Source organism: Garra rufa, chromosome 1, assembly GCF_049309525.1.
Source record: "Garra rufa chromosome 1, GarRuf1.0, whole genome shotgun sequence".
In the NCBI taxonomy this organism is placed as follows: domain Eukaryota; kingdom Metazoa; phylum Chordata; class Actinopteri; order Cypriniformes; family Cyprinidae; genus Garra; species Garra rufa.
In genome coordinates, this window is record NC_133361.1 from 36,074,277 (window position 1) to 36,099,282 (window position 25,006).

The window sequence follows — 25,006 nt, forward strand, 5'->3', positions numbered from 1 at the left end:
TATCCTGAAACCATCGCAACATAATGACGTAAGCGTGCTCCGGCACGAATGCTGAAACCCTATGTGAGTGCAGGCCAGAGGGGGAGTGGGGAGGGGGGACAATCGTACTCGGGCCCGGTTCAGGGCAACCGTGCCTAGTGTGAGTACACCCTAAGAGTCCCTCAGTTGTCCTCAGTGTGAAAAGATGGATCTCAAAATCATACAGTCATTGTTGGAAAGGGTTCAAATACACAAAAATGCTGAAAAACCTAAATCTAAAGGATTTTTCTGAAGAACAGCGGTCAGTTTAACTGTTGAGGACAAACAAGGAACTCATGAACAACTATCACTAAGCAAAAAAAAAAAAAAAAACACACACAGCTGTGAATCATTCAGGTAATAACACAATATTAAGGATCAAGGGGATGTAAACTTTTGAACAGGGTCATTTTTATAAATTCAACTACTATTTTCTCTTATGGACTGTATGTAAACATCTTTTATGTGAAATATCTTATTCAGGTCAGTAATCAATAAACAGTAACATGCATTTTGTATGATCCCTCTTATTTTGGTAAAATAATTAACATTTGGGAGATTCTGAAAGGGGGTTGTAAACTTTTGACCTCAACTGTATGTTTATTTGAAAAATCCACATTGTTTTATACACGGATGACCATAGCTACTGAAAGAGCTTACAGGTGGTGATGGAAATAAGCATAGGCTTAAACCGAATCCCGTACCATTGATTTTTCCCTGCAACAAGACTAAACTCTGAAATGCACACTGAGAAACAGCGTCTGTGGCATCATGACAAGCGGTGGCATGTTTACATCCTGCCAGGATGGCATCTATCATTTCTTGTCTCTGCCATTTGTAAGTCTTTTCAGTAGCTCTGGTCTACTAAAAGCCTTAAAGGAGAACTCCGGTGTGATATTGACCTAAAGTGTATTGAATCATGATACCGAGTGTGAACGTACCTTGCATATTTCATCTCGGTTTGTGTCCAGCTGTCCGAAATCTGGGGTCAGTTAGCCGATGCTCACAACAGGCTGTCTATGAGAGTGAACAGGGCATCGGAAAAGCCATGTAAATAAATCACTGTTATACGCCATTTACGAGGCACAAAGTAGCTCCACACTTCATCGGTAGACTTCCTAGGGCCCTGACATTTAAAACGAGACATTGAGAACTCAGAAAAAGCACCGGTAGTTTATTTACAAGAAGATTTATACAGACATCTTCCACCAGGAACAGAGCGGTGGCCGCCATCTTAAATGTAGTCACGATAAGTCGAGTGTCGAGCACGAAGGAAACTACAACCTGATACGTTGATAACCTGATAAATTCATTGGTGCTCGACACTCGATTTATCGTGACTAAGTTCAGGATGGCGGCGACCGGATTTTCTTTCCCAGGTACTGTCTGTATAAATCTTCTTGTAAATAAACTACCGGTGCTTTTTCTGAGTTCTCAATGTCTCGTTTTAAATGTCAGGGCCCTTGGAAGTCTACCAATGAAGTGTGGAGCTACTTTGTGCCTCGTAAATGGCGTAAAACAGTGATTTATTTACATGGCTTTTCCGATGCCCTGTTCACTCTCATAGACAGCCTGTTGTGAGCATCGGCTAACTGACCCCAGATTTCGGACAGCTGGACACAAACCGAGATGAGATATGCAAGGTACGTTCACACTCGGTATCATGATTCAATACACTTTAGGTCAATATCACACCGGAGTTCTCCTTTAAAGGCATCAGGGCAAAAGTGGAGAGGACAAAGACACGAGTCTTTAGGAAGTTTAAGGCATCTTTCCATTCTTTTCTCCTCTTCATAACGCACCAGTAGCTAACCTAGTGCAACCACTTCCACTTCACGTCATCAAAATAATTGCACCCCCATAGTCCAAAATATGTATAAAACGATGTGGATTTTTTAAATAATGTAAATCTTTCATGGGTTTTCTTTTACATATTTCCGTAAGATACATAATTTACATTACAGTATATTAAGTCATATAAGTCTTTACACCCGGGGATCCCTTTATGTGGATCCTCTGCAGTGAATGGGTGCCATCAGAATGAGAGTCCGAAACAGGACAACAAGAAAAGCAAGACAAAGATACTGATTTAAGAGTAGGACCATTTACTACCCATTCCTCCTTTTCATTTGAAGAGCTTATAAAAAAGTTTATTCATGGTCATAAACATAATCAAAAGCTGACTTTATGAGCCATCGGTGTGTGATGCTGGGCCCCGCTGTGTGTATGTTTGAGTGCTAATGGATCCATGTGCTTGATGAAGTGAGACTCTGCAAACAGACACGCTCTCTCTGATGCTAATGAGCAGCCAATGAGCATGTGATGATGATGCAGGCGGCGTGTGTAGGTCAGAAGTGCTGGATTTACTGCCGCTCATGAGAGAAGGGGAAACAGTCAGTCACTTAACATGTATTACAACATCCATATATCACATTGTGTTCAACAAAGCCATTTGTGCTCTACTGGCACCAAACGGAATTGCAACACCAGTTGTTTTCAAATAGTTCCTCAAAAATGATTTATTTTAGCCACTGCTTTACTGAGCATTTTAATACACACAACTTTGTTTCATCTCACCATTCATTTCCACACTGAGCCATTTTGATTGAGCCATTGATCTGTGTGTGTGTGTGTGTGTGTGTGTGTGTGTGTGTGTGTGTGTGTGTGTGTGTGTGTGTGTGTGTGTGTGTGTGTGTGTATTATGAGATCTGAGTATTATCAGAACTGGTCTGGAGCTCAGAAATCGGCTAATTAGAGAAACTCTTTGATGAGCTATAAGTCGATTATCATGTGACTTCCCACTGCATTATCATACAAATGCCCATAGGACCTCATGCAACTATTTACATTGCATGAGAAATCTATTGCTCCAGATCTCGGCTCAGCCGTGCATTTTGTGCATCGACATACAAGCTGAAGCGAGTCAAACGCTGGACAAGCGCATGTCCTCAGCATCACAGCTGCACCTGCTTGCGATGAAGGGCATCTTTCCTTCTTTCCACTGCTAACATGAGCACGGTTGAGTGTGCACGTCCCCAGCCATATTCCTCTGGGTTTGCCAGGCCCCATCCACTCCCTAATACAACACACTGCCATCCATCATTGTGACAGCCAGAGCCAGACCTCCTTCATTATCAGACAGAGATGAGAAGAGGATCAGAGGTGTTCTGCACTGTCCTGCCTTTGTACCATCCTAATGCTACACTGCATGTCAGACAATTTATTGAACAACAGTTGGAATGAGACATTAATCAATACATCATACAATACACCCAAATGTTCCATATTTGATTGATATGTATATAAAACAACTTTTTAAATTAAAACCTTCTGGTTGTTATTAATATTATGATACATGAATAGGCTCAGTTTCAAGCTCTGTATTTACCAGGACTATCAGTGCAGTTGCCAATAGGGATCATGTGACTGTTTGCCAGTGTATATTTTAGTGCAGGGGTGTCAAACTGTTTTTAGGTCAGTGACAGGCTTGAAGTAATGTACAAATCACATTATACTGAGCTTTATTTTGCCTAAAGGGTTAGTTCACCAAAAATGAAAATTCTGTCATTAATTCCTCACCCTCATGTCGTTCCAAACCTGTAAGACCTTTGTTCATCTTCAGAACACAAATTAAGATATTTTTGATGAAATCCGAGAGCTCTCGTAAACAAAGCAGAGGAGAAGAAATGTTGAATAAAGTTGCATGAAATAAATGTTAACTGAAACAAAATAAAAAGAAAAATATTTCAGCCAGTTGCCATAAAAACATTTATATATTTTTTACATTTTAATTTGACTTTATGTACTTAAAAACTAAAATAAAAATTGTATTGACATTTAAAAAAAAACTAATACTAATAAAAATTACAAAAGCACACAGCAAAATTACTAAAACTTTAATTGAATGAAAGTAAAAACAGAAAATATTAAAATAAAAACTAATTCAAAATAGTAAAAATAAAAAATAAAAACTATAATAGGATCTTAACGATACTAAAAAAACACGTGTTGCACAAAATGACATCCAGAATCAACTTAATGCTGCTTTAATAATAACCAATACTAGAGTAAATCAAAATATCAAAAGGGAGCACATGAAATAATGTTTTTAATTAGCCAGAATATTTTTGTGACTCAAACTTCAAAAGAGGAGCGATGAACTGAACTGTTCAGGTACACGTTGTTTACGTAAAGGGATAGTTCACCCAAAAATTAAAACTCTGTTTGAAATGTCCTTTAGAATGACCTTTGTTCATCTTCAGAACACAAATAAGGATGTTTTTGATCAAATCTAAGAGTTTTTCTTCGTCATGCTACGCATGCATTGTGGTACTCTTGTGAATGGTGGCTGAAGAGAAGAAATTGTTGAATAAAGTCATTATTTTTGTTTTCTTTTGTGCACAAAAAGTAGCTTCGTAACATCAAAAATGGACATCAAATGGACTATTTTAATGATGTCCTTACTATCTTTCTGGGCCTTGAACATGTCAGTTGTGTTGCTGTCTATGCAGGGTCAGAAAGTTCTTGGATTTCATCGAAAATATCTTAATTTGTGTTTAGAAAATGAACAAAGGTCTTACAGGTTTGGAACAACATAAAGATGAATAATTAATGACAGAATTTTCATTTTTGAGTGAACTATGCCTTTAAGTGCTGAATTTTTGTGTGTATTTACTTTATATCAGCTTGCACGTTGTATTGGACTGCTCAGTGATCTGTTTTTGAGCTATTAACCTTCCTGACACTAATTCTTGATTTCCACACCTTGTAGAACAGTTATCAACAAAACATAAAATGACAAGCTATTCGGCATTAGATTGATCAGTGTCTCATAAAGAGTAAAAGGAGCTCAAACATCTCTATGTGATCGCCAGGTCTATCACTGCATATTAGACACTCATCTTTAATTAGCCTGCCTGGGTTGTAAGTGTTGCTGTGTCACACATTAAAATGAAGACCCACGGACAGCAACATGTGCCCACACAGTGCCCACATCTCCCTCTCTCTCAAATCCCGCACGATTCCAGCTCTGATCAGCCTGGAGCTAATTATAGGCCACGTGAATGTGCAGGTTACAGCAACAGAGCGCGGGCTATCGCGAGGCTCTTAATTACATCATTAATCCAGTAACCCCAAAGGCCGTACGCATTGGCCGGCCCTAAATAGATTGATGCGGTGAGGGAAAATATGAAAGCAGGCTTCATTTGTTGTTCATATCTGTGAAAGAAACGGATCATGGCACCTCTAACCAAAGCGGTTACCTTCGTATTAAAATGCTGTCTCCTAAACTCAGTGTCATGTACGTGTGTTAACACTCTTATACCTTTAATTACCACAGATGAATGTGGCCATTTGCCCACTAGCAAAAACAGCTTTTCCAATGTGGGCCAATGTTAAGTGACGGCTCAGCACACAATCAGACCAATGTGTGCACACCCAACCAGTCAATATGTTATTTAATCTCCTGCATATTCCAAGAGAGGTCGAGCCAAGAGGGCATTGTGTGAAGCTAAAACGGGTCATTTTGGCAGCTAATTATAGGGGGAGGTGTCTGATGCAGAGCCAGGGCCAAGGTCTCCTCTCTCACCCATCCTCCTTTTTGTAGCCATGACTCAGGCCACCTGTGTTTACTGATGTCCTGCTGTCGTAATTGAATTTACTCTTGTGTCAGAAGGTCGTGCTCTATCTAATAGAGGCTGTTCAGTCTTCTAGAGACAGTTTGGGGATTTTTGGGTGCTTAAAGAGGATATCGGATGCCCATTGCTGAGTGATTTTCATTGTATGGGCAAAAATAGTTTAAAGAGGACATCAGATGCCCATTTTCTACAAGTTGGTTTGATTCTTTAGGATTTTAATGAAATGTCTCCAACATACTTTGGTTCAAATTCGTGTGAAACATCACCCTTTTTACCTTGTCAAAAACAGCTCTGTTCACAGCGAGCCATTTCGGTGCATATCTCTTTAAATGATAATGAGCTCTGCTCACCCCGCCCCTCTCTTTCATTTTTTTGTGTATTTGATGACGCGTCATCATCAAAAACAAAACGAATCCACTGTGTCCTCAGTGACTAATGTCGGGAGAAAATGAAGACTCTTATGTTCACTTTTACATTCAAATACAAAACACAGTGGAGCGTGGAGAAAATGGCGGACAGCGTACAACTGTCTGAGAGCGGAAATATGCTAATACAACACTCTGTCAGCGGTCGTGGGCGGGGCCTATGTAGTATGATGTCATAAAGCACAGAAAATCAAAACGCCTTGATAATTAAGTGTTTAGGTTTTATGGAGATTAAAAAAAAGGAGTGATTGGATTTTTATCATTGTAGGGTGGTTCTGTTTGCACACTGCTCATACACTGTCTTTTTTATTACTGTTTATTTTTCTCACATAATAGAATAATTCAATAACTTCAATAATTAATGTCTGTTTATTTATTTTGTAAGTACCTGTATAATGAGCACAATCATGTACAACACAGCCAGCTGGTTATTACTGCTAAATAAACCGTATCTGGAAGATTATCACTTGAGGACAATAACAGCAAGTTTAATTGAAAATGAATATCTAGGCATGAAATCTGGTCTCAGATGTAAGTGGTTGGAGCACAGTGGTTTAATGGTTGATTCGAAGTAGTTTCTAATTTTGTCCTCTCTTAATAGATTGCTGATCCAGGCTGGCATCGACATCAACAGGCAGACCAAAGCGGGCACTGCCCTCCATGAGGCTGCGCTGTGTGGCAAGACTGATGTGGTGCGCCTCCTGCTGGATGTAAGTAGACACTTTTAGAAACTTTTATTGATCCCTGAAGGGAATAAAAGACTAATAAAATAAATACAATAAATTATAATTGAGAAGAAATTTTTTTTTAATTAACTGACTGATTAATTAGCCCATACTGTTTGTGATACATATGTACAGTCGAGGTCAAAAGTTTACATACACATTATTTTACCAAAGTTAAGATGAATCATACATTATGCATGTTATTTTTATTTAGTACTGACCTGAATAATATGTTGCACATAAAAGATGTTTACATGTAGTCCACACGAGAAAATAATGGTTGAATTTATAAAAATAACCCTGTTCAAAAGTTAACATACACTTGATTCTTAAGAGTTTGTTGTCTGAATGATCCACAGCTGTTTTTGTTGTTGTTGTTGTTGTTGTTGTTTAGTGATAGTTGCTCACGAGTCCCTTTTTTTGTCCTGAACAGTTAAACTACCTGCTCTTCTTCAGAAAAATTATTTGGTTTTTCACCGTTTATGTGTATTCAAGTCATTTTCCAACAATGACTGTATGTTTTTGAGATCCATCTTTTCACACTGAGGACAACTGAGGGACTCATATGCAACTATTACAGAAGATTCAAACACTCACTGATGCTTCAGAAGGAAACACAACGCATTAAAAGCCGGGGGTGAAAACTTCTAGAATTTGAAGATCGGGGGAAAATTTAACTTATTTTGTCTTCTGTGAAACATGTAAGTATCTTCTGTAGCTTCTAAAGGGCAGTACTAAATGAAGAAAATATGATATTTAGGCAAAAATGTACACATCTTTATTGTTCACAAGTTTACACCCCCAGCTCTTAATGGATCGTTTTTCCTTCTGAAGCATCAGTGAGTGTTTGAACCTTCTGTAATAGTTGCAAATGAGTTCCTCAGTTGTCCTCAGTGTGAAAAGATGGATCTCAAAATCATACAGTCACTGTTGGAAAGGGTTCAAATACACAAAAAATGCTAAAAAATGAACAATTTTTGGGACCTGTAGGATTTAAGTGGGCAGTTTAACTGTTTAGAACAAACAAAGGGACTCATGAACAACTATCACTAAACAAAACAAAACAAAACAAAAAAAACACAGATGTGGATCATTCAGGTAACAACACAGTAGTAAGAATCAAGCGTATGTAAACTTTTAAATAGGGTCAATTTTATAAACTCAGCTATTATTTTCTCTTATGGACTATATGTAAATGTCTTTTATATTTGAGATATCTTATTCAGGTCAGTACCAAATAAAAAATAACATGCATTTTGTATGATCCCTCTTATTTTGGTAAAATAATTCTGCAAGGTGTATGTAAACTTTTGACCTCAACTGTAATTCTCTTAAACTAACTTCATTAGCAAACAGGGTCAAAGTTTCAATGATATGGTGGTTTTCCCCACATTTGGGCTGTTAGGTATGAATCATTTTGAATAGTGAATTGCTTGGAAGTAGCCAGACTGAGTAGATCATACTGATCTGTTTTCTCAGCCTCTTATCTAAATGGGTAAAAAAACAAAACAAGCTTTCATGTTTCATAGAGAAACATATATCCCATGTTAGTCAAATGGATCCCAAACATTATCTAATATAGCTTTAACTTTCATCCTACAGAGTGGCATCAATGCGACAGTGAGAAACACATACAGCCAGACAGCACTGGACATCGTCTACCAGTTCACTGCTACACAGGCCAGCCGAGAGATCAAGCAGATGCTGCGAGGTAAGAAACGGGGTAAATATATATTTATATTTATACATAAATATTTTTAGAAATTTCTACATTTATATGTGATGTGTAGAAGCTTATGCATTTTATATCTGTTTATCTCAATGCAGATGCCTCAGCAGCCTTGCAGGTCAGGGCACTGAAGGACTACTGTAACAATTACGACCTGACTAGTCTTAATATAAAGGCTGGAGATGTTATCACGGTAATATTCATAAGACCTGCTCTAGAACAAATTTGAAATATAATTTGAAGTCAGTTTGTTTTACTCTCATGCATTATTAAATTCAAACTGTGGTAAATATATAGACATTTTTAATAATTTACATTGAATGTCTCGGGTCAAATTTTGACTGCGTAAGTAATTCAAAATGAATCCTGTGTAATTAAAGTAGATTGTACAGTGTACCTTTAGAAGTTGTCAACAGAGGGTGCTGTTGCCTGTGTTTTTTCCCCTGACTGTCAAAACTAATTTAGTAATCGCATCGGCTCCTTACCATATGATCTTTTCTTTCTCTATGGGATCAAGAAAATGTATTATGGTTTTAAAAAAATATTATTAAATGTTAACAACATAAGATAATAATAAGAAACAACAGATAAGATAATAGTAAGAAATGTCTCTTGAGTGGCAAATCATATAAGAATGATTTCTAAAGGATCATGTGACACTGAAGACTGGAGTAATGATGCTGAAAATTCAGCTTTGCTATCAAAGAAATAAATTACATTTTAAAAAATGAAGTGCACAGAGTTTTAAAGGTGTCCAGATGATGTACTGTAAATAGCCATTATCGATGACCAGATGTTGATGATTCTTTACTTGCGTAGGTTCTGGAGCAACATTCAGATGGGAGATGGAAGGGCTGCATCCATGATAACCGCACAGGGAATGACAGAGTGGGCTACTTCCCCTCCAGCATCGTGGAAGTGATCAGTAAGAGGCCTGGGGCTGCGGGTAAGAGACGACAACAGGCGGGTCAGTGCTGCCTCTTACGAGACCTCACACACTCACAGATGCATACATAATGCTGCTAAACTCACATGACCCTGATTCTGTTTACAGCCAGCTGTTCATGTACACTGGATTGAGAGCCAGACAGGGCCATCTGCTTTTGTGCCAGACAGGGCAAATGTAGAGCATCTTTAGCTCTTTTCTCATCTCGTAATGCTCAGTTCATATAGCATTTTATGCTGTCAGAAAGGAATCTGATGATAATAGTGCCTCAAATAGTGGCTGCGTTGCCATCCAAACATTGACAGACAGCAGAACCCATTGGATTGCGCCCTCTGCTGGTCAACTGGGATGTAATAAACACTTGCATGTAATAAGGGGTATCTAGATCTTCTTAGTCCACACTGGCCAAAAAATAAATACCTCTATCCATGCTGGAGAATCTAATTTTGAGGCTGAAGATATTAGAGAAGAGAAGAGAAGAGAAGAGAAGAGAAGAGAAGAGAAGAGAAGAGAAGAGAAGAGAAGAGAAGAGAAGAGAAGAGAAGAGAAGAGAAGAGAAGAGAAGAGAAGACCTGACCTGACCTGACCTTAAAGGATTAGTTCACTTTCAGAATAAAAACTTCCTGATAATTTACTCACCCCCATGTCATCCAAAATATTCATGTCTTTCTTTTTTCAGTCGAAAAGAAATTGAGGGTTTTGAAGTAAACATTCCAAGATTTTTCTCCGTATAGTGAACTTTAATGGGGATCAAAACTGCAATTTGAAGGTCCAAATTGCAGTTTCAATGCAGCTTCAACAGGCTCTACGCAATCCCAGCCGAGGAATAAAGGTCTTATCTAGTGAAAAAAGTAAAATTTGTATACTTTTAACCACAAATGCTCATCTTGCACTAGCTCTGCGATGCAAGTCTTTACGCATTTCATAATCACATTGAAAAAGTCACGCATGATTAGTTCTTCGCCTGTGTACTTCGGTACAAAAATGTAAGGTAGGATGTTCGTCCAATGTTGTTTTACCTTTTTTTGTAAAGGGTAAAAAAAAGACTTTCTTTGCACATTTGCTTTGTAAACACTGGGTCAGTACTTCCACCTACGTTGATTTCATAATGTGTGAAGTCGAGCTAGTGCAAGATGAGCATTTGTGTTAAAAAGTATATAAATTTGAATTTATTTGAGAAAATAACCAATCGTTTTGTTAGAGAAGATCCTTATTCCTCGGCTGGGATTGTATAGAGCCATTTGAAGCTGTACTGAAACTTCAATTTTGACCTTCAACCCTATGATCCCCATTGAAGTCCACTATATGGAAAAAAATCCTGGAATGTTTTCCTCAAAAACCTTAATTTCTTTTTGACTGAAGAAACATCTCGCATGACATAGGGGTGAGTAAATTATCATTCTGGAAGTGAACTAATACAAATATTTTTAGTTTATCACTCATCGGAAGGATCTTTGGGCATCAGAAGACTTTTCTGTCCTTCCATGCAGATTTATACGATCCACAAAGTGCGCTCTTTCCATCCAGAGGGTTTATGTCCGGTCTATGGCTTTGTTTGGGAATGACAGCAGGGGACTAATCTATGTGTTCATTGTGTCTCATGCTTCACAAAGTATCCATGTCTGTGTCTGCATCTGCTGCTCGGTCTCCATCCACATTTTTGTGCCCCGCTTTTTATTGTAGAATAGTCCTTTCTTATAGTCCCTTTTTTACTGAAATTGCAGTTTTTATAAACATTCTGTAACTGATGTAATTTCTGTTATATTTATGTAATTAGTGAAAGGAGTCAGTTCTCATCTCAAACAAGCCCTCTACGTCCTGCTGTGCTCACAGTGAACATAAATGGTCAAATTGCACTTGCACGCCCACCCACACACAGACTTACTGAAAAGAGTCATGCATATTGAACTTCTCATTTGAGAACATCACTCTATTTCTCCTCAGGCACTTACAGAAACAAGTATAAAGACACTTGCATTTCACTACAAGCACCAGCTCATCTCCAATTCATTGACTAACCTACGCATTTCCACACATCGCTTCTATTTCAAATATAAATACATATATATATATATATATATATATATATATATATATATATATGTGTGACCCTGGACCACAAAACCAGTCTTAAGTCGCTGGGATATGTTTGTAGCAATAGCCAAAAATACATTGTATGGGTCAAAATTATTGATTTTTCTTTTATGCCAAAAATCATTAGGAAATTAAGTAAAGATCATGTTCCATGAAGATTTTTTGTAAAATTCCTACTATAAATATATCAAAATGTAATTTTTGATTAGTAATTTGCATTGTTAAGAACTTAATTTGGACAACTTTAAAGGTGATTTTCTCAGCATTTTGATTTTTTTGCACCCTCAGATTGCAGATTTTCAAATAGATGTATCTCGGCCAAATATTGTCCTATCCTAACAAACCATATATCAATAGAAAGCTTATTTATTGAGCTTTCATGTGATGTATACATCTCAGTTTTGTAAAATTTAACCTTATGTCTGGTTTTGTGGTCCAGGGTCACATATATATATATATATATATATGTGTGTGTGTGTGTGTGTGTATAATTTGAGTGTACGCACATGAAAATATCAATCGACATCTTGAAGATACAGTTGCGTCCATTTCACTCCATTCACACTGGACAGCTTGAAATCTAAAGCGAGCGTTTCTTCCTTTTGATTTGTCTTCTATGGTTTTGCTGTTTTGAATTTTGTGATTGGTTGTGATTTTTGTGTTGGGTTAATTTGCTTTCCCTCTCTTATGTGTAATTGTTTTGTTTGTTGTGGTGGTGGTGGGTGCTGTGTTGTCGTATCTAGGTTCATGGAGTACAGTCACTTGTACCCAACAGTATCAAAAGATACAGCTCTGTGCGCCGGTGAGCGGCCCTGTGTCGCCCCCCGTTGCCATGGTGAATGGGGACTCGTTTCATGAGATTCATATCCTGCCGCCTCCTCCACCTCCGCCACCACATTCCCATCTGCCACTTTTCACTTCCTTTGGCTATAACAGGTCCCCAAACACCTCAGGAGAGCCGCACAGTGGACAAGGTACAGATACCCTAATCTGTCTCCACTGTATTATTATTATTCATAGCATTTATAACTATTATTATCATTCACAAAGCTTTAAGGAATGTGTTAAGTTAAAGTAGTCTGAATACAAACAATAATCAATTAGTTCCAATACTTCCTTAAGGTTTTCTGAAAGGATTATTTCTGTTTTATTTCCTTATTTACATTTAACTTTACTTTCTGACATTATTTTGGTTGTTGATTTTTTTTAGAGGCCAAGAATGATCAAGATTTGGCTAGTAAGTTCTTTTAACCAGAACAAAAGAGGTTTCATGGCCTCTCTTTGTTGAAGCTGTTATCTCTCCTCTTTTACCCCTAAATTTCCCTGATCTTGATGCTACATTTTCCCTCTCTGTGATGACCACACCTGGGATTCGCTCCACTGCCCCCTTCAATCGTTCTCTCTTTTACACCTGACCAACAGGGAATGCACAACCAGCCTCTCACCCCTCCATACCTGCATCTCTGCACAACATCAGTCTGTGTGTGTGTGTGTGTGTGTGTGCCGTCAATGAACATCTGTCCGTTTCATCTCTCCTTCGTCTCAACTGTACTGATCTGTCCATTCATGTACTAACTCTGATCCTTTCAGCGATTGTGTATCAAACCAAACTTTTTATATTGGTATGGAGCATGTTGATATTCTTATGTACTCTGGGTCATCGTAAATTGGAATATGTTTGTCTGTTTTAGTTGTAAATGATCTATAATCATCAGGCCCATGTGGAATGTATGCCCTCATAACTCAGCTCCAAGTACAAGTTTTGTACATTCGGTTCCATTTAACACAATATTTAAATTTGTTATGAAAAATCATGTTTTTTTCTTTAAAATGGCTAAACAAATCTGCACATTCTGCCTGGGCCTGGTAATTGTGAAACAAACCCTTAAGGGATAGTTCACCCAAAAATGAAAATTGTCATTATTCTCCCTCATGTCATTTCAAACCTGTAAAAAAGTATTTCTTCTGTGAAACACAAAAGAAGATTCTTTAAAATGGTGTTTTTGGTTCATATAATGAGTCAGTGGGGTCCAAATCAACTATACTGAGTGATTTTCATTGTACAGTCAAAAATAGTTTAAAGACTACATCAGATGCCCATTTTCCACAAGTTGGTATGATTCTTTAGGGCCTTCATGAAATGTCTACAACATACTTTGGTTAAAATTCCTCAATGGTCGTGTAAAACAACACCCTTTTTTCCTTGTCAAAAACAGCTCTGTTCATAGCGGCACGTTTTGGTGCATGTCTCTTTAAATGATAATGAGCTACTGCTTACCCTGTCCATCTCTTCTGTTTTTTTTTTTTTTTTTTTTTTTTTTTTGTGTGTATTTGGTTGTGCATTACCATCAAAAACAAAACTAATCCACTGCGTCCTCAGTGACTCTGATGTCAGGAAAAAAATTAAGACTTTTACGTTTTTTTTTTTTTTTACATTCAAATACAAAACACCTGCATTGCTTATGAAACACTGTTGTCGCTACATCTGCTCAAGCGTGGAGAAAATGGCGGTCAGCGCACAACTGGCTGAGGGTGAAAATATGCTAATATTGTGAAATATGCTGCGTTGTGGGTGGGGCCTGAACAGCATTACATCATACTGCTTAGAAAATTAAAACGCCTTGATGTTTGAGACTGTTTAGGTTTTTTTGAAATAATATAAAAAGGAGTGAATGGATTTTTATTATTGTTGGGTGGTTGTGTCCACAAGTTCATTTTTTCAGCTGATGTCCCCCTTATTCAAAATATTCTAAATATCCTATTTTGTGTTCACAAAAAGACATGAGGGTGAATAAATGATGACAGAATTTACATTTTTGGGTAAACTATCACTTTAAAAATATAAAAAAAACTGGTAAGACTCTTCAATGATTAGAGACAGCTGCTATGAGATGTTATTGCATTTTTTGTATATGAACATATTAATGTACACATGTGGTTTGATGAATTGGCTTTAGAATCCTGATGAACTATGCTCCTGTAATGCACTGCAACACCTTTCGTTGTTATACCTATTTACATATATAATCATATATCTCTGTATATATTATATATGTTTTACCTATGTGTATGTGTAAATCAAGGCATATATATATGTATATACACATATATACAGTACATGTTCCTTCTTTTATATTTCATGTACCTCTGTATGTAAATGTTCATATATATTTGTGTTAGATATACAGTATATATATGCGTGCTTGCCTTGTGTGCGTTTGAAAGGGAGAGAGAGGCTTGTAGTCAAGGAGACTGCGAAAGCGCATAGACGTAGACATAGTGTAGTCCTCCTGCCTGACCTGTCCAGAAAACCTCTGATCCCGGGCAGGTGGCCAAGCCAGGGCACAGTTAATGATGGTTTCTGTGTTAAAGGTTCTCGCGGCTCAGAGTCCAGTCCACATGGCTCACCCACACCAGCCGGTGGCCCCCAGGGTGGCAGCAACGAGGAGATCTGGGTGCTGCGCAAGCCTGTGGCAGGTAACAGCAGGGCTGCCCCATCTTCCTCCACTTCCTCTTCTTCTTCTCTCATAATTCCCCGTGCTTTGCCACGCTCCCGGTGCAGCTGCTGTACGCCTGACCTCAGAAACCTTCTCAACCGCAGGCGTGTAGGCGCACTGAAAGGCTCTCATTCGCTCTGTTAGAGGAACATCCGTTAAGTCGTTCCACACATACCGACAATCCACAGATGTGTCTGTAGCCATGTGTGCGAACTGCATTTTCAGCGAAGGCAGCGTGGGCCTGAGTGTGTTCATAGTAGTGACTATGCTAACCTGTCTTGTGCTCATCAGTCACCTGGTCTTGGTCACCATTGTTATGTAAGTCTCTGTCATCCCGTGTATCAGATCAGTGCATTGCAGAGGGGAAGTTCATAGTGGTGTGATTGGAGGGTTTCGGGGATGTGTGGTCTGACTGGGCTGACTGTGTTTGTGTGTGTTTGCTGGGGGCTTGTTGTTACAGGTGGAGACCGCAGCAGTGTGGGCAGTTCAGGCAGTGTGGCCAGTGCCCGATCATCTGGTAGTGGACAGAGCGCAGGGAGCAGCAGTATCCTTCATGCACAAGCAGAGGGAGTCAAGGTAATCTATTTGATATGCAAAGTTACTTAGCTCCAATTGTGGTTTGAGAAGATACCTGAAAGAAATGCCAAGTTCTGTCATGAAACTCTAGATGGTGCCTCTGAAACCCTCCTCCTCCCCAGCTCCACCTGTATAGATCTGATAAGTTTTTTTTTATATATGCTGCTTGTGCAGCAGCAGTATGTCTTAAATACTCACAGCAGCTTATCAGCGTATGTATTGGCAGTAGCAAGTTCCCTGTCTTTGCAATAATCTAATACAACAGCAATAACCAACAGCAGCAGCAATTCGGCAGCATAGCAGATCTATTCCGCCAAGACCAAATACATTAATATTGTCATATCCATGCTAAAATCTTCCGAGAGTTGTCATGATAGAACTGTCTTAAAATGACTTTGCTGGTTTAAATGTTTGAAGTGTCTTTGTTCTATTGCCAGTATTGCTGTGTATATTACAAGAACTGGAAAAAACAGGTCATAATGTGCCAATACGAACAACCATGTCAACCAGTTCAGATGGTCTACAAGGTCCCAGCAGGCACACAACATCATAAGGCGTTGATATTTGGTTAAATTTCGTTTGTGGTGTCAGGTGACCAAAATTTAACGTCAGTTCAAAGTCTGTTGTCAACGGTGATTTAATTTCAATACCAACATCATCTGACATTGATCTTTTGGTGTTTTTAGGTTGTGTAACTAAAATCCAATGTTAAGTCAACTTCAAATTGACGTCAAATACTGACATCAACCAGATTTTGATTCTTAGCCAAAATGCAACATCTGTCCAACGCTGGGGCCCAACATCAACCTGACATTATATTGATGTCCAGTGCCTGCTGCGGTCGACCTCGTCCCCACAAGCTGGCAGTCTAACCAGCTAATCACCTTAAATGACCAGCAAGGAAACATCTAAAACCACAATTTCAGAAGCTGATCTACAAGCCCTAAATGCCGGGACACACCAAGCCAACTTCAAAGAACTAGTGGCGACAAAAGCCGACGGTGTTGTCGCCTCACGTCAGCAGAATCTGGACCAAAAAGTTGCACAGTTAAACAGACCACACAGACTACAACCGACTGTAAGCTAATATGTGCATTCTGCACCTGCGTGAGAGGAATTAGCTGTCTATATCAGCAGCTATCAATAGTATACATTTATAATTCAAATGGAGAAAACCGAAACGATATACGACATACAAGCTTTACGAAGAGACACAAAACGTTTTCCTAACATGTTAAATCGGGCAAACTCCCACCGACGTGATCCCGACAAGAGCCAAAGTGTGGAACACACCAAATAAACTAGCCCGGGCAGACCATCGGCTTGTTTTGTACCGACCTTTATATGATGTGATTTAAATTATTAGAAAGTGTCTTTGTTCTATTGGCAGTATTACTGTCTATTACAATCTCTAAGAACAGGAAAAAACATGTCAACTAGCTCTGATGGTCTACAAGGTCGACCTTGACCCCACAAGTTGGCAGTCCTACCAGCTAATCATCATAAATGACCAGCTAGGAAACGTGTTAAACCAGCAATATGAGAAGCTGGTCTACAAGCCCTAACAAGGTTGACCAAAATTATCCAGAAGTTTGATCTTGACCCTACAAGCTGGCAGTCCAACTAAACCTGCCTGGAGCAGCTGATCACCCTAATTTACTAGCTAGAACCCATGTAGAACCAACAATATCAGAAGCTGATCTCAACCATTCCTAACCAGATTGATCAAGATGGTCAACAAGGTCAACCTCAACCCCTGTAGCTGGTAGCCACCTAAACCAGCTTAGCCCTGATTGTGACCAATAAATGATAAGCTTCAACCAGCTACCATGAGGATAAAATTTTTCCAAAGGGATGTTTTAAACTAACTTATTCTTGCAAACCTTTATTCTCCAAAGCTGAACACAAGGGAGGTGAACTTGGAGGCCAATTGACATAATCTGCATTGCTATTTTCATGTCATTTTTTGAACTGATGAGATTTTTTTTATTCTGTAGCTTCTGGCCACGGTTTTGTCCCAGTCTGCCAAAGCTAAAGAACACCTGTTGGAGCAGACCAAGTCTTTGGACCACTCCTCTCACGCTTCCAGCAACAAGGGTTAGTGGGAATTTCAAACAACTGTTTTGAGAAGATATCACACGAGAATCTCTTGTCACAAAGTCGTCTCTCCATCCAAAATGTTTTATCATTTTTTTCACAAATTAGAGACTTGGCTGCTTTTTCAATGCCAGATGGTTGCACTTATAGCTGTGGGTGGGAGCATCACAAAGATCTGATTGGCTAGGAGGAGTAGTTGGTCAGAAAAGGCAAAAGGGATTGGTTTGTGCAATAGCAGTGCTCCGCTGTGTATGAATGATCTCATGGTTCTTCTAGGACCCTCCTCACGCAGTCAGAGTTTGTCAAGCTGTCCACTTCACGAGCAACCGTATGGGGAGGCGGTGTCCCAAAGGAAAGGGGAGGCGCTGCCTGAGGGGAAGGTAAGGAGACTCCTACTCTTGCTCGAATCGCACTGTCCCCTTACCTTTCCCTCAAACAAGCATACACTTTCTTACGCACACATATGCATGCATGCACTGGCATCTACACAACCAGGATGCTTTCCCAGCACTTCCTCTCACAGCTGGCATCATCGGTATTACGTGCTCTTGGTTGTCGTCAGGACACGGTGAGTGGGCTTCCTTGCACGCTGTCCTCAGCTTCAGGCTTCTGTCAGCCGTTCTTTCTGATATTGTTGTCTAATATTGACAGCGATTCCTTTCTCTATGATCTTTTCTGATCATTCATTTCATTTTCTTTGCTACATTTTAAAGTCCATTCCAGTTTTTTGCCTTATTTGCAGTAAATTTCACCTTTTGGTTTCTTTTCAGAGAGTACCAAACAATGTAGACTTGAATGGGGAATATATTTTAGAGGTGAAATGGTGATTGGCACATTATCAATATTTAGACTTGAGACTAAATACAGATACAACTGCAGAGGATATGAGATTACAATGCTGACAGTCTAGGTGTTTTTATCCTTTATCCCATAAATGAGCTTCTATGTTGCATATTTGACACTCGCAATTTTTGATGTCATTTTTATAAGTAGCTGAAATCAGATATTACACTGTTTAGTCATATAACAGAAAAATTTGGCTGCCATATCTTCCACAGCAGGACTTTGGAGCTGCTGAGTAGAGTCCATGCTGGACTTCTGGACTGAGGGCCATCTGTTCAAAACAGTCCTATTTTCTTTGCTGCCCACGTCTGTTTTTTGCCTCTCCTACACAGAGTTACAGTACATCCTCCTACTTTCAGGGAAATGGTGTTCCAAGCAGATAATATATGGACACTACTTTTTTTAAAATCTGAACCCTTTGGCACATATTTGCTAAAGCTTTGGCTCTTGTTGCCAGAGCAGGTACTTGGTCTAAGAGTATTAACTCCAATATAATACAAAATAGAAGTAGGGGCAGGTTTTAATTATTTCTGAACTATTGAAGTTTAGTGAAGTTGAGACATTGGTCACTGACTAATGTTTTCAGTTTGTTGGCCTGGGGTCTGGTCCATTTTCAGCCACAGGACCCAAACAATGATAGAGTGCCACCTATCTTCTCTTCTAGAGCTCAGAGGCTGTTATCGAATGGCTGAGTGAATTTCAGCTGCAGGTCTACGCTCCAAACTTCATCAGCGCCGGCTATGACATTCCTACCATTAGCCGAATGACCCCAGAGGTAAGAGCTGTCCCCCCACCCCCGTAATTCACCCTAAACCAGTGGTCACCGGACTCGGTCCTGGAGGACCGGTGTCCTGCAGAGTTTAGCTCCAACTTGCCTCAACACATCTGCCTAGAATTTTCAAGTATACCTAGTAAGACCTTTATTAGCTGGTTCAGGTATTTTTTATTAGGGTTGGAGCTAAACTCTGCAAGACACCGGCCCTTCAGGACCAAGTTTGGTGACCCCTGCCCTAAACTATTCACGTCACTCCCCTCTACCCTAAATGTAACACCCACAAATCTGCTCAAAGCACAGAAAAGAAGCAAATCAATCACCAAAATCTCCTTGGATTCTGAAATAAAATTGCTTCCAATGTGCCAGAAGCACACAGGTTTTATGAGAGTTTGAATTTTGCCCATGGCAAGTTGTAAAATACCCCCAGAAAGTGTTGCTGTCTTGGTTGTCAAATGTGTTTGTCTTTTCTATGTTGGTATATTGATGAATCACATAATAACTTCACAAAAGCATATATTATGAATCATCTGTTACTAAATCAAAATTGTTACTAAAACTGAAATTAATCTTTGAACAATTTGAATTCCTGAAAGCAAGCTCATCTACCCATACTTAATTACATTAAACCACTGACTTCATAGGATTTACATAGTGTCATTGCTGAAAACAGAATTAACAGGGGTGTTCTGTTGAAACACTGATAAATTAGGATATGTTTATATAGTTATGTTTGGGGGTACTCTGAAAAGGCTTATTTTCCTCACTCGTTCCAATATTATTTATTTTTTTCCCTTTTCCATTTATTTTTTTAATTTTGCATCTGCTTCTATCATCCTGGCACCTTTTGGCAATCTAAGTGTTTGATATGTCCAATCTTAAGTGTTGTACCTTTTATGTGTGTATATATAATGTGTATACAGTATATGATATTGTGCATTTTTGTGTGTGTATTCATGTGCACAGAATATATGCCACTTGTATGAAGGTCTTAGAGTGCTCAAATGTGATTGACTGGTTTAGGGGCTCCTATATTTATTTTCAGGATTTAACAGCTATTGGAGTAACCAAACCAGGACATCGAAAGAAGATAACCTCAGAGATCAATAAGATCACTGTTAATGATTGGCTGCCTGACCAAAAACCGGTGAGTTTAACACACAACCTCACACACACACACACACACACACACACACACACACACACACACACACACACACACACACACACACACACACACACACACACACACACATTTAAACACATACATATGTTAATTTGTTTTTATTTGCATATAATCTATAGGCAACTCTTGGAGAGTGGTTAGCTATGATTGGGTTGAGTCAGTATCACCAAGTCTTAGTCCAGAATGGATACGAGAACATTGACTTTATCACTGATATCACATGGGAGGACCTTCAGGAGATTGGCATTACAAAACTTGGTAAGATAGATGGTGGACTGGGATCCTTAATGTTCTTCTGTTCTTTCCAAACTGCCTAGGCTGTAGTGGTTTACTCTTTTTCTTTAACCAAATTTGCCTAGGTCACCAGAAGAAGCTTATGCTTGCAGTGAAGAAGCTGGCAGAGATCCAGAAGGCCTCTGACGGTCGCAACACATTGCGTAAAAAGCCCCCAGCCGCTCAGGAGGTGATGGCTATTGAGAGCCCACCCCATGACAGCGGAGAGTGTATGTCCCCTAAAATGAGCACTTTCCAGGACAGTGAACTGAGCGGGGAGTTACAGGCTGCTCTTACACGCCCTGCTGATGTGCAGGATGGTGCAGAAGTGAGAACCAACAGCAGTCTCGGAGCACAACACCGAGCCCGCAGTCTGCATGAGAACACTATGAACAAGAGCCGAGACACAGAGGAGCCTAGTGGGCCACCCAAAAAGGAGGCACGTACCATGCGGCAGAGCAGCCAGGGAGGCCAGAGAAGTGTCTCATCGGCACAGCCGAAACCACGTCAATCTTATCCCCAAGGTGCAGGACCACCCTATACTCCACCACAAACACCCACCAAAACAAAGCCTCCCGCCTCACAGACGGTGAGCAACCCACCAAATAAACAAAAACCTAGTTCTCAGATGCTTCAGCAGCCTGAAAAGCCCATGACACCTCGTGCTCACCCTCAATCCCCCACTCAGAGGTCCCATCCACACCCAGCTGCCCAGCCTGTGGAAACTAAGGAAGCTGCACCCCAGGGACCTGCTGTCTCAGTACCACTCTTGTGCCTGCCTCCAGATGGCGATGAAGCTTGTGATGAGTATGGTCTGCTTAAGAAACGTGCCAATAGCCTCAATCGCTATGCTGTGTCTGATGGTGAGCAGGAGCGAGATGAGCTAAATGTGCAAGATTCAGGAGGAAAGTATGCCACAGTACAGCACCGGGTGGGTCGCAGCAACTCTATGAAAGGGCAGGCGGACAAAAATGTCAACCGAAGCCAGTCCTTTGCACTAAGACAGAAGAAGAAGGGTCCTCCTCCACCTCCCCCTAAACGTTCCAGTTCAGCCATATCAAGCTCCAGTAGTAATCTGACAGAAGTGCCCAAGGAGACGAGCAGTGGACCTCTTCTGGAGGTTCCCTACCAACCACAAAGACGTGCAAGTGACCTGGGTGGCACTGTAGACACGGGCAGTGCCGGTAGTGTGAGAAGCATTGCGGCCATGTTGGAAATGTCCTCCATTGGTGGGGGTGCCAAGGGTCTCGCTTTACAGAAGTTTGCAGGTCACTATCTGCAGGTAAGGTCATTGTGTCTTTGGGATGATACTTAGTATTTACCAATATCTGGTGCAGTAAAACAAGATTGTTTCTCTACAGGTGGGTTCTACAGGAGCAAAGCAGCGTGATGCCATTGGACTGGATGGAGAAGTAGTGAACCGTCGCAGGACTATTAGTGGGCCTGTCACTGAATTAGTTGCAGCTGCGAAGCGAGGACCGCAGCCGGAGCCAGTCCAGGATAGACACCGCAATGAAACCCAGCCAAGCTCAAGTGGGAGCTCAGCAGAGAACCTTCCATTTGCTGAGGATGGAAACCTCACCATCAAACAAAGACCTAGACAGGGTAAAGATGAGAATGAGGAGGGACTAGAAATGTCATACTCTTTACCCCAGGAGGACCCTTCACGTGTGGATGCCACAGCCTCACTGAAAAGGACAGTCCAGAGCACCAAGCAGCAACCAAATGGCACTAAGTTCCAACTCACAGAGTCAAATACGGTAAAGCGTCGTCCCAAGAGCAAAGACAAAGATACAGAAGAACTTCAGGATGGGCAGATGCCTGTACCATATGAGAATGGGACTGGCACCATTAAAAGGCGTCCTGCGTCAGAGGTGACTGTTTCGGAGCAGCCCAGGCCACAGGAACATCCTGAGAACTCGCCCCGTCGGGACAGTGCAGACCTAGAAGGCCACGTTACCGAGAGTACTCCTCGAAAGTCCGCCAAGCCTCCGGTGTCCCCCAAACCTGTTCTGGCCCAGCACATAAAGAAGCAAGGACCACCGGCTGCCATCACCAAGAAAGCCCCGTTTCCTGGACCAACTGGGGCACCTGGCAGCCCAGGTACTACACAGTGCGGCCCTTTCACTTGCCCTGTCTTTACACAATTATGTGAGTATCCCGTAAAACCCTGTAGCATTTAGACTTCATTGCATCAAAGTCCGCTCAGTCTCTTTTCCCATCTCTCTCCCTATCTCTTTTCTCTTCTATTTACAGTTGAAGGAAAGAAAGTACCTCCTCCGATTTCACCGAAACCTACACCTCCTCCCACAGCTCCCAAACCATCCAAAAATGTTCTGCAGTCTTTAAATGCGACACCTAATCCCACTCCCACGCCCTCTCCAGCTAAGCAGACTGTCACCAGAATGGCCAGCACAGCTTCTGGCCCAAACAACAACCCTGTCAAGGCTACAACCCCACCAGCCTTGAGTGCGCAGAGCCCACACACACCCCAGTCTCCTCACACCCCACAGACACCTCAAACCCCACAGACACCCCAAACTCCCCAGACATCAGGTCCCCCAACCCCCATCCCCACACCCCCACCTGTAAAGCCACCTCGATCCTCAATCAGTGGGGTGTCCATGGACAGTTCAACTGGATCAGCGTTTGTCGCAGGGGTAGTGACAGTAGATGCAGTGCACCAGAAGATAGAGGAGACCAGTGCCTCACTGGCTGCAGCCCTGCAGGCAGTTGAAGAGAAGATCAAGGAGGATGGGCAAAAAGAGTGAGTGTCATGAAACATGCAAAAATCTTTTCCAGTAACATCACAGACAGATAGGAATCTAGTCTACGATGGCATCTAGTTTCATGTTAACATTTAAGTTAAAATAGTTTCCAATACTTTTCTAGTCACAAGTCCTTCAAATCAAGTTGGCAGTTTTGAGACTACATCTTTGGTTATTAAGATGCAAAGACTTTAAGCATGTTTCATCAGGTTGAGTACACCGAGTGATGGTACCAGACTACTATAGTAATTTAAACAACTGTGATTTTCAAAACAGCCTCTACTATGTTAGCAAACCAGACTATATAAATAAGGGCACATCTATTTAAAGCTTTAAAGCTGATTGGCCATCAACAGATATGATCATCGCTTCATGGTCTTTACTGATCGCTCACATACGGCAGCGCTTGAAAGCCGTGTCTATCATCGTATCCCTAATATATCTGCACATAGACGGATCCGCTGGTAGACGCAGCTTTTTAATGCTCCTGTGTGCTTGTACGGTGAAGAGCATGAAGCGATGATCATTGTAGCCAATCATAGTCATATCTGTTGAGCGTGTGAACACAATTGCTAATCAGCAGTATTTAAGAATCGCTCAACAACATTCAAATGTTAGCGGGAAATTGACGTTTTTGAAATTTCAGTACCGACAGGTATTGCCGTCGGTACTTTTGACTATTTTTACTGCAACACAACTCTAATACTGATACTTACAGATGGTGATGGATATACATGTAGTCTTGAACCAAATGCCATGCCATCAATTTTTCCCCACAAGAAGTCTAAAAACCCTCCGATATTGAGTGAAACCCACGCTGAGAAACTCATTCAGTGGCTGCAGCGTCATGACAAGTGTTGGCATGTTTACATCCTGCCAAGATGGCATCTATCGTTTCTTTTTTCTGTAGTTTGTAACCTCTTTTAGTAGCTGTGCTCTACTAAAAGCCTCAAAGGCATCAGGGCTCAAGTGGAGAGACCAAAGACGCAAGTCTTTATTAAGTTTTATTTATCCACAGGCATCTTCCCATACTTTTCTCCTCTTCTTATCGCTAGGAAAGCAGTGAAGACTTACATCATTTCTCTTGTTGCCCTTCGACTAAAAATTACAATCAAAAGCCGCACAATGTGGCATCAGTGTTGTGTTGCGGTAAAAATAGCAACATGTAGTGGCAGTAGCTCACCTAGTGCCACCATTTCACGTCATCGAAATAGTGGCGTCCCCATAGTCCAAAATATGTATAAAAGGATGTGGATTTTTTAAATAACGTAAATCTTTCTTAGGTTTTCCCCTACGTATTTTAGTAAGAAGAAGCTATACAACCTATTATCTTTACCACTGGGGAAGTGTTGACCAAAGAGATCTATTCATGTCACTTGCAGCTACATTTTTTAAAATTCCTAAATGATACTGAAGTGTGT

The 25,006-nt window shown here is 40.5% G+C and overlaps 1 protein-coding gene across 1 annotated transcript in view; it reads left to right on the top strand.

Moving 5' to 3' along the window:
* The window catches only part of caskin1 (CASK interacting protein 1), a 121,511-nt gene extending 97,916 nt beyond the window's left edge, over positions 1-23,595 (top strand). The window contains exons 8-21 of the mRNA XM_073839460.1: positions 8,407-8,515; positions 8,632-8,726; positions 9,353-9,479; positions 12,317-12,547; positions 14,946-15,050; positions 15,531-15,646; positions 17,644-17,743; positions 18,020-18,123; positions 19,251-19,361; positions 20,404-20,505; positions 20,664-20,802; positions 20,904-22,099; positions 22,179-22,920; positions 23,074-23,595. Coding sequence (XP_073695561.1) covers positions 8,407-8,515; positions 8,632-8,726; positions 9,353-9,479; positions 12,317-12,547; positions 14,946-15,050; positions 15,531-15,646; positions 17,644-17,743; positions 18,020-18,123; positions 19,251-19,361; positions 20,404-20,505; positions 20,664-20,802; positions 20,904-22,099; positions 22,179-22,920; positions 23,074-23,588 — 3,792 coding nt within the window. The 3' untranslated portion in view covers positions 23,589-23,595. The remainder of the gene's footprint in view (positions 1-8,406; positions 8,516-8,631; positions 8,727-9,352; positions 9,480-12,316; positions 12,548-14,945; positions 15,051-15,530; positions 15,647-17,643; positions 17,744-18,019; positions 18,124-19,250; positions 19,362-20,403; positions 20,506-20,663; positions 20,803-20,903; positions 22,100-22,178; positions 22,921-23,073) is intronic.
* Positions 23,596-25,006: the final 1,411 nt, after the last annotated feature.